The sequence below is a fragment of the Takifugu rubripes genome, chromosome 17, assembly GCF_901000725.2.
Source record: "Takifugu rubripes chromosome 17, fTakRub1.2, whole genome shotgun sequence".
In the NCBI taxonomy this organism is placed as follows: domain Eukaryota; kingdom Metazoa; phylum Chordata; class Actinopteri; order Tetraodontiformes; family Tetraodontidae; genus Takifugu; species Takifugu rubripes.
Genome location: NC_042301.1, coordinates 14,624,450 through 14,640,512, shown reverse-complemented (window position 1 = coordinate 14,640,512; position 16,063 = coordinate 14,624,450). Strand labels below are relative to the sequence as shown.

General features: G+C 43.8%; 1 protein-coding gene across 5 annotated transcripts; it reads right to left on the bottom strand.

Annotated features, from left to right (window-relative positions):
- Positions 1-599: 599 nt before the first annotated feature.
- Positions 600-14,256, bottom strand: rnf24 (ring finger protein 24). 5 transcript variants are annotated; one of them, XM_029850750.1, is made up of 7 exons: positions 13,775-14,256; positions 11,599-11,715; positions 8,296-8,445; positions 6,243-6,285; positions 6,002-6,043; positions 4,566-4,645; positions 600-3,597 (listed from the first exon to the last, which is right to left on the bottom strand). In XM_029850750.1, exons 3-7 carry the CDS (start codon positions 8,436-8,438, stop codon positions 3,456-3,458), a joined length of 450 nt encoding a protein of 149 aa, XP_029706610.1. In that variant the 5' UTR covers positions 8,439-8,445; positions 11,599-11,715; positions 13,775-14,256; the 3' UTR covers positions 600-3,455. The 5 variants fall into 5 exon arrangements, with proteins under 5 accessions (XP_029706610.1, XP_029706608.1, XP_011611189.1 ...); XM_029850748.1 differs by lacking the exons at positions 11,599-11,715; positions 13,775-14,256 and adding exons at positions 8,679-8,771; positions 8,869-9,580; XM_011612887.2 differs by lacking the exon at positions 11,599-11,715 and having other exon boundaries at positions 13,775-14,255.
- Between the last annotated feature and the right edge of the window lie 1,807 nt (positions 14,257-16,063).

Here is a 16,063-nt window from a genome sequence, read left to right as displayed (position 1 = left end):
TCTGACGAGATCAGGGTTTCAGTCTCTCAGATATTCCCCACCTGATGTCACCTGCTGCCTTTTTGAGGATTTCTGCAGGGATTTAAGTATTTAGCCTCAACGCTAGCATTAAGCCAATCCGGGGATGATGCCATCCCAGCTCGTTTCTAAAGTGCAAAACGGAGTTACAAATAACCCTTTGTTACACCGCCCCCCTCCCCCTCCCCCTCCCCCCCCCCTCCCCCTCCCCATCAACACAGAAATGTTGAAACGTTTCCAGAATCTTACAAAACCTGTGTGGATTGTCACCCTTGTAAAAATGCCTCCGTGTTTGGTGACGTCAAGAAACCAATCTTCATTAACCACAAAGTGGGAAACAGGAGCTGAAAAAATGTGACGCGACGATGATCTATTGCAACCTAGCAGATCTCATCGGGGCGCGTAAGGTTGAGCAAAGGTGACTTTTAAAAGAAAAAACAGATTTAAGTTTTACATCAATAACCACTGTTATCGTACTAATCAATCACATTGTTTTATTAACTTAGGAGTAAAGTAATTAGTTCACGACAAAGTCCAGGACCCGAATGTTGCTATTATGGTATGTAAATAAGACACAAAACTTTCCCAAACCTGGAAGTTTTAATCACAGCTCAAGTCACATGCAACAGTTTCTGAAAATGAATAAACATGAATTAGCAAAAAAAAAAAAAGAAAAGAAAAAAAGTAAATTATTTTCTTTAAAATAGCAATATACAAAAATAGAGCTTACAAAAACTGTACAGCACTTGTCTCCAAAAATATTCTGCTGCAGAATTTTTAGTTTTACAAACAATGTCTGTGAAAGCTCACAAACATAATCAGTGTTAACAAAAAGGTGTGTGTGTGTGGGGTGTGTGTGTGTGTGTGAGACCTGACGAGAGCGACGGATGAATTAGTCACCTTAAACTGACTAGAGAGTCGACCACAGGGAGGCAGATTTTTAAAAAAACCCTAAACAGGTGTGGAGGCCCGATGTCCTCCAACACTGTCCTGACGTCCTCCAACACTGTCCTGACGTCCTCCAACACTGTCCTGACTGGACTATCGCACACGTATCTCTTTTTTGGACCGACTTGATTTTTCCGGCTGCCATAAATCATCCGACTGCATCCTGCGGTAATTGGTCAGGAAGTCTAAAAGGCTCCTTTTGTTTCATCTTTCTGGCCTATTTTTTCCTTCTTTAAAAGCGAAATATGTTCCACTGGGACAAACCCGGTCATACTCAGCGGCAACTCCCCCCCTCCAGCCATGGAGGCGGGAAGGAAACAGGAAAGATAAGTCAGAAAAGATAAAATAATAGTGTGGCAGTTTACGGTTGGGTCAAAGAGTGGAAAGCCTCCTCTTGAATCCCACCACACCCTGAATATGGCTGATTGGCAGAAACAACCTCTCGACTGAAAGGTCGTGTACGTTTTTAACCATTGGTGTTGTTGATTAACACAGCCTTGCTTGGTTTTTCACGAGTGTGAGTTTTTGATCGGCTAAGGCTGTTGTGGACGCGTGCGCGTCTTTAGATCAGTGGCAGCGATAACTCACTACACAAGGCAAATATTTTGACCCTGTGCTCAGACGGTGAACACAGATCACAGATCATGTTTGTTGGTGTAGTTTAAATCCATTTTTTGTTGTAAACATTAAAAAGGCCTCGAAAAAGTGCAAAATTAGAATCAAATGTGTTCATTTAATCAGGCCTGGATCAGACTTGGTGTGTCCATTGGATCGAGCCTGGTTGTCAGCGTCACGTTAGATTGCGTTGTTATTTACTGATTCTAGGGGATGAAGTGGCATCAGTAAACCAGAAAGAGATAATTTTAGCTGTCTGGTCAGATGAGGTCTACACCATCATTTAAACTAGTACATAGCCAAATAAACTGGGTAGGAACCAGTGGTGTAAGCGTGCTTAGGATGCTAACTGTATTCTGGCTTCCCTTAACAAGGATATGTATAAGTTATCGCCCCCTGCTGGTCTCTAGAGTTGCGTCCTCTCGCCTACGAGCAGAGTCCAGAGTCCAGCCAGTCCCTGGCTGTCAGTTTTTAGTCCCGGTGGGGGGGGCTAGGGCTCCTCCCCCTCCACAGCAGGTGGGCTTTGCCCTGTCTCTAACCTCAGAATAACAATCGATTGGCACTGGACGAAACACAGGCTAGAGACATTCGCCACCTTGGTTTAAACACTCTAAAATGGTTTAGACGGGCACATTTATCCACAAGATTTAATAAAATACACATAGGTAAAAAAAACAAAACAGAAGGCCGTCACGGACAACAAAAAGCACCTTGTACCATACAGACGAGAGAAAGCACCAGAAAACTACCCTGTGTGTGTGTGTGTGTGTGTGTGTGTGTGTGTGTGTGTGTGTGTGTGTGTGTGAGAGAGTAAAAATCCTGCTTTACTACTACCTGCTGACCACAGACGGCCAGAGAGCACGATGCTGGGGGGTGAGGATTTCAATCACCCTCCCGTGTGCATGTGTTTGATTCGGCAGGTTTCACTGTATTTAGTGCTGATTAGTGCTCAGTAACTCATTACAACTGTACCAAGACTGTAGAATAAATTAAAAATAAATAGAAATCATCTATTCGGGCAGAGGGGACAAGCGATTCTGTGTGTTTGTTTGTGTGTGTGTCTGTGTGTGTGTGCGCGCAAATACGAGAATCTGTGACAAGTTCCTTTTCTGAAAATACCAGTTGTTCATCTTGAAAAAAAAAAGGTTTAATAAAGAGTGTGTGAAGAGAAACAGATTAAATAGGTTTGTGTAAAACATCCTGGATCTGGACACATTCAAGCTTTTCACATTTAGTCTGACATTAAGTCTCGAGGCTAGTTTGAGCATCATTTTCTGTGCGTGTGTATGTGTGTGTGTGTGTGTGTGTGTGTGTCTGCTGTTAGAACACAAAGCATCATCCATATTTACTGACATCTGACATAACTTTTTGTCCCTTTGACATGTATATATAGTTTTGTTTAAATCAAAGTTTACTCATTCAAACCCAAGTGGCTTTGTATTGTACATAGAAATAATAGTTAAAATATAAAACACAATCTTGCTACTACAATCACAAGCAATTAAGGTTAGACTTCTCATAAAGTGCTTGTTAAACAAACAAAAAAAAAATCATGTATTAAGAGTTCTTGGCTTTTTTTTCTCTCTTCCTGGTCTTAGCTGATGCCCCCAGAAAAAAAAGTGCTTTGGTTGTGAAAAAGTGACGGCCCACATGTGGGCCGTGAGCAAAACTTCTTCATCATCATCATCACCTCTTCTTCATTGTCCGCCATATATGTGAAACATGAAAATGTGGCTTTTCGGCCCGACGTCGCAGCCGAAAATCCATTTCGTGATCCGGTGTGAAGCCGCGAGAGGTCCGGGGTTCCCGGCTGTCTGAAGTGTACCTGTACAGGAAGGTGAGCGACGGGGTCCGTGACGCTGGTCCGCCGGCTGCTACACCACGTTCTCGATGCCGGGCAGAGGCTGCTGTATTGGCACTGGGGGCTCTGGGCCACCAGCCTGCTGGGCGAGCTGCAAGACGGGCATGTTGCACAGGGGACACACCTTCCTCACCTCCAGCCACTTAATGAGGCACCTGTGAGGAAAAGGATAACGAAAGACAGGATCTTAAGATACGGTGGTCTTTATTGCCTCTTTTTTGGGCCATTTTTACCATGGCTTGGTCGGGGGTTAAGCCAAAGTACCTGGAGGCCATCCCAACTCCGAAAGATACAATAAAAAAAGTTGAATTGTAATGAAAGTTACGATAAATTTCAAGTAAAATTTCATGGTTTAGAAATAGAGACGCCACTACTTGATTCTGTCCACAAGAGGGCAGTCTCGGCATGTCTAATTCACCTCTGAAGAACTTTCTCAAGAATCTCTAATACGGATGCTGGAATTGGCCGTGTCTAGCATATCTGGATGACTTGAACATATATCACCTAAAGTTTGGGATTGCTGTTAAATATCAAGCTTAAATAAACAGTGTCTCCCTTGGACTAATGGATCTGTCACAGGGAATAAACTAAAGTGCTACAAGAGACATTAAGATTTACTTTGGTAATTAATCCTGTAACATCTTAATGTCTACTACATCACATACATTTCTCAAGTGCAGGTAATGTTTCAATGTTCAGTTTTTGGGTTCGAGCACAGTAATCATGGTGGAATTTTTTTGGGCGACAGTCTGTTAGGAATGTCTGTTTTTCTTGTTGGGACACACATACACACTGGATCTGTGTAAAGGGGGTGTTTATACTGTGGATTCAGTGAATGGTGACCGCTCTCGCTGCAACTGGGGGAAGAAACTAGGCCAAGGGAGGTGTCATGCTGATATAAACAACTTGGTTGAAACAGTGGGGGCATGGGGAGAGGGTGGGTGATAAAGTGGACTGAAGTTGTTTTTTAAAAAAACGACCTGGGTGGATCCAAAGAGTAGAAAATAACAGGTCATCAACCCTGTTTGGACAATTAGACAGATATAATAGCCGAGCCAAGTCTGAAGGAAAGGCAGTTTGGATGTTCACTGGATGTCAACACAAATTTAAAGATTAAACTTACTTCCTATGAAAGGCGTGTTTGCACGGACAAATCCCGAGCTCATCCTTCTGTTTGAACTCCTCCAAGCACACCGCACAGATCTGAAAGGGAGAGGGGAAGTCCATATTTGTTATTCCAGCCCTTGAGTCTGCGTTTTCGCTTTTCCCTGGTGAATTGGAAGCAAATTACGCAGGTTGTCCTACAAGTTTCGGTCAACATCTCTGCTGAATATTCACTGAATTCTAACTTTATCATTTGAAATGACTCCAAGAATGTTAAAGACTGATTTTATCTCGGTGTTATCTCACTGCTCTCGACAATGAGTCAAGAGTTCTTGTCGGATTTAGGGCGCCTGAGGACGTTCTCTTAGAAAAAACAAACACACTTCAGAAGAAATCAAAAGTGCATGGACATTATTTTCAAACTACGGCGAAATAAGTTCCGTGACCAAGCCTCAGAAAAAAAAAAAGAAACAAACATCTGGAGCTAATTTTATTACTTAATTCAGTCTGTTGGGCGCTGCCGAGCTGTTTACATTACAGCCACACAGTGTTTGTCCATTTGGTTGTGTGGTGGACGAGCAGACTGAACGGACGCTGCAGCACGAAGGGGCCTCGGCTCGCTGTCCCAGGGAGTTTGCACAAAGCTAATCCAGTGGATCCGTCTCCTGTGTTCTCTTTATTCATGAGCAGATTAATGACTTGTTTATCCCAGCCTGTTGTCGGCGGTGTCACGCTCACGGTGGGGGACACGGCGCCTTTGACCAGCGTTTTGACAGGACCCATTTCATCCACAGCAGTGAATAAAACCTGGAGAGTCAATGCAGAAACTACGCAGCTGAGACCGTCGCCACGGAGCTCGTTCTCTCTTTAATGTGGAGTTTACATCCTTTTCTGTGAGTTTTGATCAACAGTGCCCCATTAGTCTGCTGTTCTAGCGCCGCACTAACACTTAACTAATCACCGACTCAGATCATCAATGGTTCAGATGAAAGTTATGTGTTACTGTGCGACAGCTTGGTTTGGCTCTTCCTTATCGGCCTCTCAACAGTGATAAATAATCACATTCCAGCCATCACAACCACTCCGTATGACTGTTTATGTCTGACGGGAACATGGAAGAAGCAGCGGTTATCTGTGTGTCACCTCACGGTCTGTTTCTATTCGTCATCAGATATGCTGGGGGAGTGCTAAATACCAAGGAAAGAACCACTTCCTACATTCCCGAAATCCTGTCATTTCATATCAAAAGACAACACGACCTGTCCTGGGTCTCCATCTGACTGATTGGCTAAAAGGATTGAAGCAAACCCAAAACAAGTCCATCAAAACGACGGCAGACGCTTCTTTAAAAGGAGCGAGATTAATCAGACTGTTCTGTCCAGTAGATAAGTGGAATTTGATTAAGAGAGCAGTATTTGATATCGCAATAATAGAAAAAAGGAGAGGAGCTCTCACCTCATGCAGATTTAGCTCTTTGACCTTTTCCTTTTGTATTACCTGGAAACAGATGAGGGACAATCAGGAAAGATGCCGGGAGCATAAAAGAAACAACACCCTTGGGTTGAACCTTCAAAGGTTTAATGGCTGATGACGTGCATAGGGAAGGAATTTGCCAGCTGATAAAGAAAAGGTTCTTACTTTGTATGGGTCTATTAAACTGTGACCTACTGTGTCGGTGTGCAGTAGGGGGTCTCACCTGTTTGTATGCATATAATTCTTTGTGCGCCTGGTGTCGTAACCTGGGGAGATGCAAAGACAAAAGAGCCCTCTGATCAGTACATAAGCTCCTATTTTATTAAAATACAGGAAAAATAACATGAAGCCTAGAAAAGAGAAAGAAAAATGGCACGGGTGACAGTTTCATTCTTAACAGAATCTTGATTCTTTAACAACCAATTTGTCATCAGTTTCCTCAAATATACAGCTTCTGTATGTTTGAAAATAACATCTTAAAAAGGAGCAGAAAGGTCCTTCTTTTTATTTAGTGTTCTGGTAATTTTAGCAAAGGACTGCTGGATCAGATTAGAACAAAGAATTAAAATAAAGCCAATCCTGTTAAATATTGTCTTTCAGTCTTAGAGCAATGAGAGACTGATCAACAAATGATTTCAACAAGGCCCGAGACCTCAAGTAGCTGCAAAACAAGATGAAAATCACCCAAATTTAAGTATTGTATCCTCAAACAAATGTCTGCAGCATTTCGACGGCTGCAAAACTCAGCGGTTATCAATCAATAACCTTGTGTCTCACATCAGTTCAAACTAAAGGACGCACAATACGAGAAAAGAATTGAAAGGGCTTGAGAATAACAAGGAAAAATACGTACAGATACATACAAGTGAGAAAAGGGGAAGAAAACAAGGCCAAAATAGAGAAAGGAGAAATTCATAGATTTGTAAGATTTACCTCCATTACAAGTAACCTTAACCCCTCGCAGCAGAGTGAGAGGGATCTGTAAAACAAGCAGCACAGTCCAGGAGAGAAACTGATATTTTGACAGAAGTCAGCAAGAAAAGGTGCAGATTCTCCCAAGGGTAGGGGGGACGCTCGAGCATGGGTGTGGGCGACTAGAGAGGCCCTTCTGTGTGCTATCCAGAATAGCCAGAAACTAAACAACAATATTTATGCACCTATATCAGACTTTTTATTCTGATTCTGATCCCCCCCCCCCCCCTCCTGCTGCATGTTCCACATGTGTGTGGACAAGAGCCAGGGGTGGGTTAGCATCTCCGCGAGAGTCTGCCTCGCGTGCAAGTGTTTATTTTGGTTGAATGATGACATGTATCGCATCAACTCTAATGTGAATCCCACATTCCCCTGCCGTGGCCACGACTGCACAGAGCCCAAGGAATCAGACTCAAATCCTCACGCTCGGAACGTTGGATGTGGACATTTGGGTCACTCCTTTGGGAGACTGCATCTTTAAGCGCTTTTTGTGGAGCAAAGTTGCTCTAAATGCCTTGTTGACCTCAAATCATGGGATTGCATCAAAGACGCGAAGTGCCTTTTCATTTAGATGAATAAGGGATGAAATACAGAAGGTAACCCACGTAATACCCCCGTATGATTGGAAATAGCAGACAAATAGAGGGGTCTGTCCTCTCTGTTTTATTTTTTTGGCTCCTGTTCGGGCTGTTGTTAGCACGCAAAACAGCAACCAGGAAAAACCCGTTCCACTAGAGAACAGGAATGACAATGCTACAACCAAGTCAGGTTTTTTCCCCCCACATATATTACGCAATACTGAAAATTAAAAAGGTAAAAGACAGATTTCTTTGACGCCGAGTGCCATGATGATGATCACACGGCTCAGTAGCCGTGTGATCATTGTTTAGGATTAAAATGTCAGAAATGCCATATCATAGTTACCTTCTCCAAACTGTGCTCTTGATATATTGCATAACACACTTTTGTGACATAATTATATCGCAACAAACAGGGAGAAACACACATTTCTATAGCAAACAAAAATTTTAAAAAACCAAACTGCATTGAGTAGAAGAAAACGGCTCAGAAAGGGTTTGAAAACTTTCTGTTGATAATCGTTCTGTAGCTCCAGGCTGTCAGACTGGAGTTAAAGTTTGCCTTGCTTATATTTGCAGAAGTCATCAGTGCGGCCAAAAAAGCTGGTTTCAACCAATCTAAAAATGTCTTGATTAAAATTTCACCACATTCCCTTTTTGGGAAGTGTCCCAAAAAGCAGTAAAAAGTAACGGTTAAAGCGAGAGTTCAAAATAAATGCATCCTACCGTATTAAGTAGCAGCAGAAGAGAAGGCTGAGAATAAAAACAAAGATGGCCGTTCCAAACACCACAATGTAGATGTTAAGTGGAAGGTTCTGGAACCCTATATTTGGCATCCTGAAACTGTAGTGTGGGAAGTCGGAGCTCATGGATATTCTGCAGGGAGAGACGCACGGGAAAAATGTCAATAACAGTGAATAATATCAAAAACAAATGGAAATGGATACTCATTTCCAGTAAGACAACAACCAATTATAGTCAGGTTTCATTTTTAGGATTTCCTGAAATTGAGGGTGTTAGTTCAGCTTGTTCTGGGAAGTGTGGTTAAAATGTTTTGGGAGGGGAAATTGCTGTAGTTAGTGTAGCTGATGCTTTATTTGACTTATTACATCATATCAGTTCGTGGAACTTGTAGAGCCCCAGCTGAACTACATGCACACCAGGAATGGATGAAGACAATGGAAATTTCCAGTGACCAGCACCTAAAGGAATGAATCCAACATGTGAATGTTGCTTCTGGGTGACCAGACTTCCTGACATTGCTTCTGGAATGACCAATAACCACAAGGGAACACTCACAGAGATCTATTCATCTGGCTGGCGCTCTGCTGCAGAATGCAGCACCAGAGGGACTTGACCAGACATGTCTCTTCCCACTCAGAGAGAGGAGGTGGAGAGGACGGGAATAACAGCAGCTCTTTTGGGAACCTTGTCCAGCTCCTCCCTGACACAAAACTCCTTTAAACCCCTCTGTTGCTGAGTTTTGGGGGGGGGCCCGTAGCAATCATTCCAAGTATTACTTATATTACACAATCAACCATCTGCTGCCATGATGCATGTGAAGCCGCTCGGTGTCATAAGACCTCTGGCTCAAAACTGGTTGGACAGAATTAGTAACATGAAGTTCCCCAGTTCCTCTAATGGTCACTTGAGTTTTAAGACTTGGCCAAGCGGGAGATAAGTGTCTGTACTGAACTTCCAGCTGTATCATCCTATGATTATTACCCTCGTCCCGCATTTGCGCTCTGTTCTACATTCTTTTTAATGCAGACCAAGGTAATAGAGCTGGACACCGAGCCTGTGATTAGCTGAGGCCCAATACAAATAACATCAGGTGTAACAAAAATACTTTGTCTCGCAGGCCTACGCAAAACAATAGCCAAACGTGCACGGTTCGCTGGGTTTAAAACGCGTCGTGCAAATGTACAGTGAGGCAGTGCTGACGCAGCTATCTCCGCCATCAACCATTGAAATACAGATGTACGCCGGCCACAAATGCAACACTATCGTTGACAAAGAGAATAATCCTGAGAGGGACCAACTCACGCTCGGGCAGAAAGTGATGACGGGACAACAACGCGCATCTTAGTTTGAAAGGGCAGGTTTGAAACCTGCCGGCCGCCACCCGCGTGTCCGTACATCCTGACCTCTTGACAAGGTCGGAGAACAGTTCGTCACTTCACAGCAGGTAATCTTCAGCAGTAGCAGCTGTATACGTCTCTCCAGGTCCAAAATAAAACTCGCATCGGTCCGCGAGGGGCAGCGCTGCTGACTTGGACCAATCAGAGGCTGTAATTCTGGTGGCGTTGAACCTGAGATCAATGGAGCGCAACCAGACGTGGGAATAATTGACTATTGCCATATGTGAAGTCTAAAACCAGATGTTTCAGTGTCAGAGGTTCCAATGGCAACTTAGCGCATGGATGAAAGCCACGTTTAGATGATTTGAAGATAAAATTTTGATAGTATTATCAATCCACTCATTGCTTAAACTGGTTCTCTAAACACCCCAACTGGACTGGGGCATACAGGCGTGTTTACCCCTGAATGGCATGATTTGGTTCAGTATAGCACAGCAATATATTGGCTTCTTTCCTACTCAGGAACAGTATCAGAATCTGGAACAGAAACACAATATACACCTTCAACACAATTAGTGTGAAAGTGTTCAGCCTGCTTAATATTAAAGTTCTTAATACCAAAAAGAAACATAAAAAAAAAAGATTATTAAAAAAATCTATTTAAAAATCATATTATAATGCAGCAACTTTGTGAAATTTCTGTTTTCTCAAAGCAAACAGGCAGTTCTAGACAACTGGAATATTACATTTATAAGAAGCCTGGAAAGAAGTGGAAATTTCCACTGGCAGCCTCAGCCAGCCAGAGATTTGTACATCTGAAACCTAATATGCCAAAGGGCAGCGACCATAACCAGGGGCCTCAGAGGCTGAACGAGGGACTTTTCAAACTGCGGTGGCTTTGCGTTTACCTTTGGGGAGGCTACTGGATACATGTCACTCATACATTTTATCACCTATCAAAGCATAAAAATGTGCATAGTAATGTTCATTGGAAAGGTTGAAGGGTTCAACCCCCCCCCCCCCACCCCACCCCACCTCTTGCAGAGGAGAGTAATCTGATTACTTTCAGAGTGTGCAAAATGCAGAACTGGGAGGCTGCTGTAAACACAGCGTTGAACAATTTATAAAATCCTTTCATACTGAAAGACAATGCAGAGTTTTCTGATCACACACACCCTTTCACTTTTGAACATGGCCAACATTGTTTTCGCATAAAACCCTGAAAAATGTGTTACAAAGAGGCCTTTTTTGTTTAAAAAAAAAAAAATAGGCCAAGTTGTACAGTAAGTAGGTCACTTTAACTACAATTACAGAGACGAGGGGTAAAGATTCTCAGGGTCGCGCCATTTATTTACTTAGAGAATACAACAGTCAACAGCCGCTCCGTACTCCTAATAACTCAACCACCGCCTCTGAAACATAGACCAGAAAACGGACCTTAATGGAAACATATTTGGCATTAAACCTTTAAAATTATAACACCTATTTATAATAATCCTGCAACAAGCCCCTTAACAGCCGCTCTAAGACCCAATCCGGCAATAATGGCAGCGAGCTGAAAGTGTTTGCTCCGGTGAGCGCCTCTTTATTTGCTTGCCCCCGCAACAGTGAGAGTAACACAAGCTGACACAAACACTACAAACTGACACACACAGCTGTCTCACGGCACTCTTGTCCCCTCGTACGCAGCCTTACCTCATCGCTGGAGAGTTATTTTGTCCTGCACATCATCTCTTACACTATCTCCACTCCACTCCACTCCCATTTACTCTCTCTTTGTTTACTCTCCTGTCCCATAAACTCCTTTTAACGAGAAACTGGTTTGTATAGCAACTATCCTGGGCTATAAGCCAAGACTGGGGGATGGTTATATTACAACTTTTTTTTTTTAAATTAACGACTCGCAGCAAGATCTTTAAAGCAATTAGTATTTAAAGCAAATACTAGCCGATGCTGTCTCCCGCCTCCAAGTTGGACCGGTCCACAAATTCCTCTGTCAAGCCCCTTGGAAACTGTTCTGGGTTCCTCAGTCACGTCTCCACCATTGGATCGTGGTAACTATCACCTATGTCACAGAACCGGGATTATAAATTTGTAAAAGGGGCACAGTCACTATTAATACAACCTGAAGTCACGTGAGCGGGAGTGGGTTTGCTGTTACACAAAAACAACATAACCCAGTTTCTTGTAGCCGCCGTACTGAAGGCATCAATCAGTAACCACACAGGAAATGTACAAAACGCTTAGATAAAGCTCACACGTCACATTTGGAATTTTAACAATACCACATGTATTGTTAAAAGTGGTGGAACTGCCTTCCCCGGTCACCTAATTCCACTTTCAGTTTGAGACAAAACAGAGTAGGACAGGACGGTGGGGTCTGAAGGCTGTGCACGTGCCAGCTGTAGGAGCGACGCTTGCTGGGATTTGAAACTAAACAACCGTTAGACGTGGACAATTGATTCAGAGTGCGTCGCCAACGCAAAAGGCCCCTTATCTGTTTCCACATGACATATGACCTCATTCACCCGCAGACTAACCAGCTGGGTCTAACCGAGTGTTTCCGGTGACTCTTCCTTGATATACTGTAAACACAGTAACATGTCAGCGCGTGACTAGTGTGTTTTCATTATTGCTAAGCCCCTATAGTCCAATGTGTTAGATTCAAACCAGTCAAGAACGCACAAACTGCTCATCCACAGCAAGCAAACACATAATAAAGATCACCTCAGGATAGAAACCTCATTTATCTATAAAGTGCAACGTAACTTCAACATTTGCTCAGGTTATTGTGTGTATTAACGGTCAACCTGCTCTCACTGTCTATAAAAGGACTGGCTGAGATGAACAATGTCAATAAAAATAATAGAATGACTGTTTGTGCTAGCTATAAAGGATGTCGCCACGTTTCAGGCACATCAGATCATTCTTTTTTTTTTACACTGACAGCAGACTTAGTACAACAGATTCAATGTTTTTACACTCGGGAGGTCATAGGAGAGAAAATTTAGCAGATTTAACCTTTGCTGCTTCCCATGAACGGCATCGTGTGAGTGCAGAATTGGACACTGCATGCTTTGGAAATGTAGAAGATATAGAATCATCAAGGCTGCAGTGTTAAAAATGTTTTCAGATGTTTCAGTGTTAAATCATTCAGCCTTAAAGCTGAACAAAGGAATTGATGGTATTTCCTGTCCCTATTTAAGCCACGTGTGACAGTGACAGTAAAATAGCTGGTGATCCATTATTCATCTTAAAGTGATATCTTGGTGAGGTTATTTGCTATGGACATGCATCATCACCATTGATGCTGGGATGTCAGACATTGCACAGAAAGGTCAAATTCACAGTTGCATAATCTATAAATTCCAAATAAACCTTGCGTGAGTTTCACGGGGTGGGGATCATGAACAAATAACCATTTCTCTTCAAACGAACGGTGTGATTAATGACCACGAAACTACAGTTTCATTTTGACACCGCTGGCAACCGTAACCGAAAGGGGAAAAAAAGCACACTTTAATTCAGGCGCGGTACGAGGCCACACAATGGCCCCACTGTTGACGGAAATACGGGGGGAGGAAGCCTCCCATCAGGGTCTCAATGTGAGCTAGACGCCGGGTGGCTCCTCCAGGGTCTCACCTCTCTGACTTTATAGTCGGGGTCGTGTTATGGCGTTATGAGCAGTGTGTACAGGGGTGATTAGGACGACCGGGGGTGGGCAGGGGGTGTTAACGCGGTTGTTTGAAGGTTATCCGCGCCGAGGAGAGCCGGAGCCTCCGCGGAGCTAATCAATTCTGAACGCGGTTACAGCCTATTAAGGGACGGGATGCGACTGGGCGTAGCCTTGCTAGCTAACTAGCAGCTAAAATGGCTAACATCGGCTGCGTCGCAGCGTTCGCGTTATTTGACGTAAAGCTAAAAAAAAATCTAAAAAAAAATGAAAGTAAAATAGCTTTATGGCAATACAAACATTACACCATTTGCATAAGGCAGTAGGGTGTTACGTAATGTCGTGCGTATCGCGATAGCGTGCGTTTGATGGGCGTTTAAACACCACAAATGTATCCAAGCGTTATAAACGTTACGGCCAATAAAAGTCAGGAAATAAGCACAATACTCACCACCAGCGGTAATCTCAGCCCCGGTGGTAGCGGTGTTCTTCTGCGGGGGTTCCGACTCACATTCAGGGGTGCAGGCAGGCAGGCTTTTTTTTTTTTTAAAGGTGCTAAACTACCCCTCAGCGTAACCTTAGCCTGTCCCGGTGGGGGTGAGAAAACGACCCGTTAACCAAAGCCAAACTGCTACTGCTCCCGCATCCGAGTGTTGTGCCTGATGTTGTGGGTGTCAGCGGCGCGACTGGCCAAAAAAGGAAGAAATCGGCGGTTGTGAATGAACACTGATGACAGGTAAAGGCGTCCCGCGATGGGCTTCCCCTCGTCGCTCCGTCGCTCCCAGAAACGCACCGCTTTCGGCAATATCGCGCGTAAACGGCGGCTGTCTCACTGACATCAACGGGATATGAGCGCTCCAAGTCTCCGCAGTCTCTGGATCACAGCGACCGACGCGTTCAGTGGCGCTGAGCGATCTGGGGAATTGTAGGAGGGGAGTGATGCTGGAGGAGGGGAGGGGAGGGGATGCTGCACATGGTCACGTAGCCGGCGTACAGGGAGCCTTGGAAAATAATGGTTCAATAGGGAACCAATGCGGATCCTGCAGCGGGGGGGGGGGGGGGGGGGAGGAGAGCGGCCAAGAGCTGGGAACGGCGGTGTGGGATAACAAGGATACACATGTAGTAATGAAACACCTTGGAAGTGCTCCTCAATGCTGATTGTGCGTGTAATTATGAGGGGTGAATGGTATAAAACTGAATGCTGTGGTTAGTGATCGTTGGTAGTAATTTGCCAGCCACCTATAATTACGGCCAGGATGATCAACCCTTTAATAATGCCAATTACCACTAAATCACCAAGTATAAGTTATTTTGGAACGGAACTCTTGGACGAGGGAGTTTGGAAAAACTAACAGGAGTCCAGTTAATTTCTCTTTGGTCACGATTCTGTTCGACCTGGATGACAGAACACTCACCGAAATGATGCTTATGAAAAGCAGCCCGGATGGATTCCGGACTCGGGCCAGTTTTAGTGCACCGTAATGTGATGTTAGTGCAGCACAGCTTTGCAAATTGACATTTTTAAAACTAGAGCTGGCTTGATTTCTTTTGTCATTCTTGAAAATCTTATCAGCCAAACCACAGACAAAAATGCTGCTCCACTGCTCAAGACAACTTCTGGTGATATTTGCAAAATAAACAACTAAAAAGGATAAAACTCAGTAGCCTCGTGTTTTCTCTTTTTCCCACTTTACCCAACTGATTCAATGACGGGGCAACAATTAATTTGGGCTTGTCCCTGTTGCGGTGCCACTGGGGGGCACACTAACCCCCTGTTGGCCAGAGACACGATTCTCTTCGGGTATCTGTCGGCCCAATTTAAATGTGCACCCTAGCAACAGTTGCTGGGTTGTCTGATGCCATAGAGACGTTTAAAACTATTAATACATTACATATATACTAATAAATAACCCGTCAGACATGTCTCCCCTCAAATTAAAGTCCCAAAAGTCTCTACAACTTTTCAAATGAATTAAAACGTTAAACGTCCCCCCCTTCCCCTCCTAGTTTGTATAAAAGTAACTGTGTGTCTGGTGCAACAAATAGGATTTCCTGAAAGTGCATCCTTGATATTGCAATTCGTCATAGGCTTTCCATCAACAACATTGCCAGACCAAGAAATTAAAAACATCACTGGAAGATTGATGCCTGCAGGCGGTCGGAGGATGGTACGTTTACAACACAAGCCTTTGTGTGACACTGCAAAATTAATATTTCAATGCAAAAGGAGCTGAGATTGGAGCAGGACCTTTAAGAATAATAATAATTACAGATGCTCAACGATGCTTTACATTAAAAAAAAAATAGTACAATGTACAATGGAGGTAAAAATAGAGTAAATGAGAAAACAATAAAAAGGCATATAAAATGGAAAAATGATACATTAAAAGCTCATAAGCTGGTGAATGTTGTGGACATGTGGGTGATAAATAACGTGGAGTCAGAGCAGGTGTCGGAGGTGATGGGGTGTCGGGAGCGGGTGTGGGTGAGCAGATGGGCAGCTGGGGGATGAAGGCAGTTCCGGTGATGTGGTGGATGAGGTGGCCAAAGCTGGCTGTGAAAGAACATTCCAAGGTTGTGGGTATGAAGGTGAAGCAGAAACCGGTACGGCATGTGGAGTCAACGTGTCCGATTTGTCACTGTGCAGTTAAAGATTGTGTGTTTGCAGCCATGATTCAAAACTGGAGGCCACGTCGAGGGATGACCTGGCCAAAGGGGAGGAGGGGACCGACCTCTGACC

Excerpts from the sequence above, each read along its gene's own strand:
- rnf24 (XM_029850748.1), bottom strand. Across the intron at positions 6,044-6,242 it reads AATTATATGCATACAAACAG|GTAATACAAAAGGAAAAGGT; the intron begins GTGAGACCCCCT and ends ATCTGTTTCCAG. Across the intron at positions 3,598-4,565 it reads AAACACGCCTTTCATAGGAA|GTGCCTCATTAAGTGGCTGG; the intron begins GTAAGTTTAATC and ends TTTTCCTCACAG.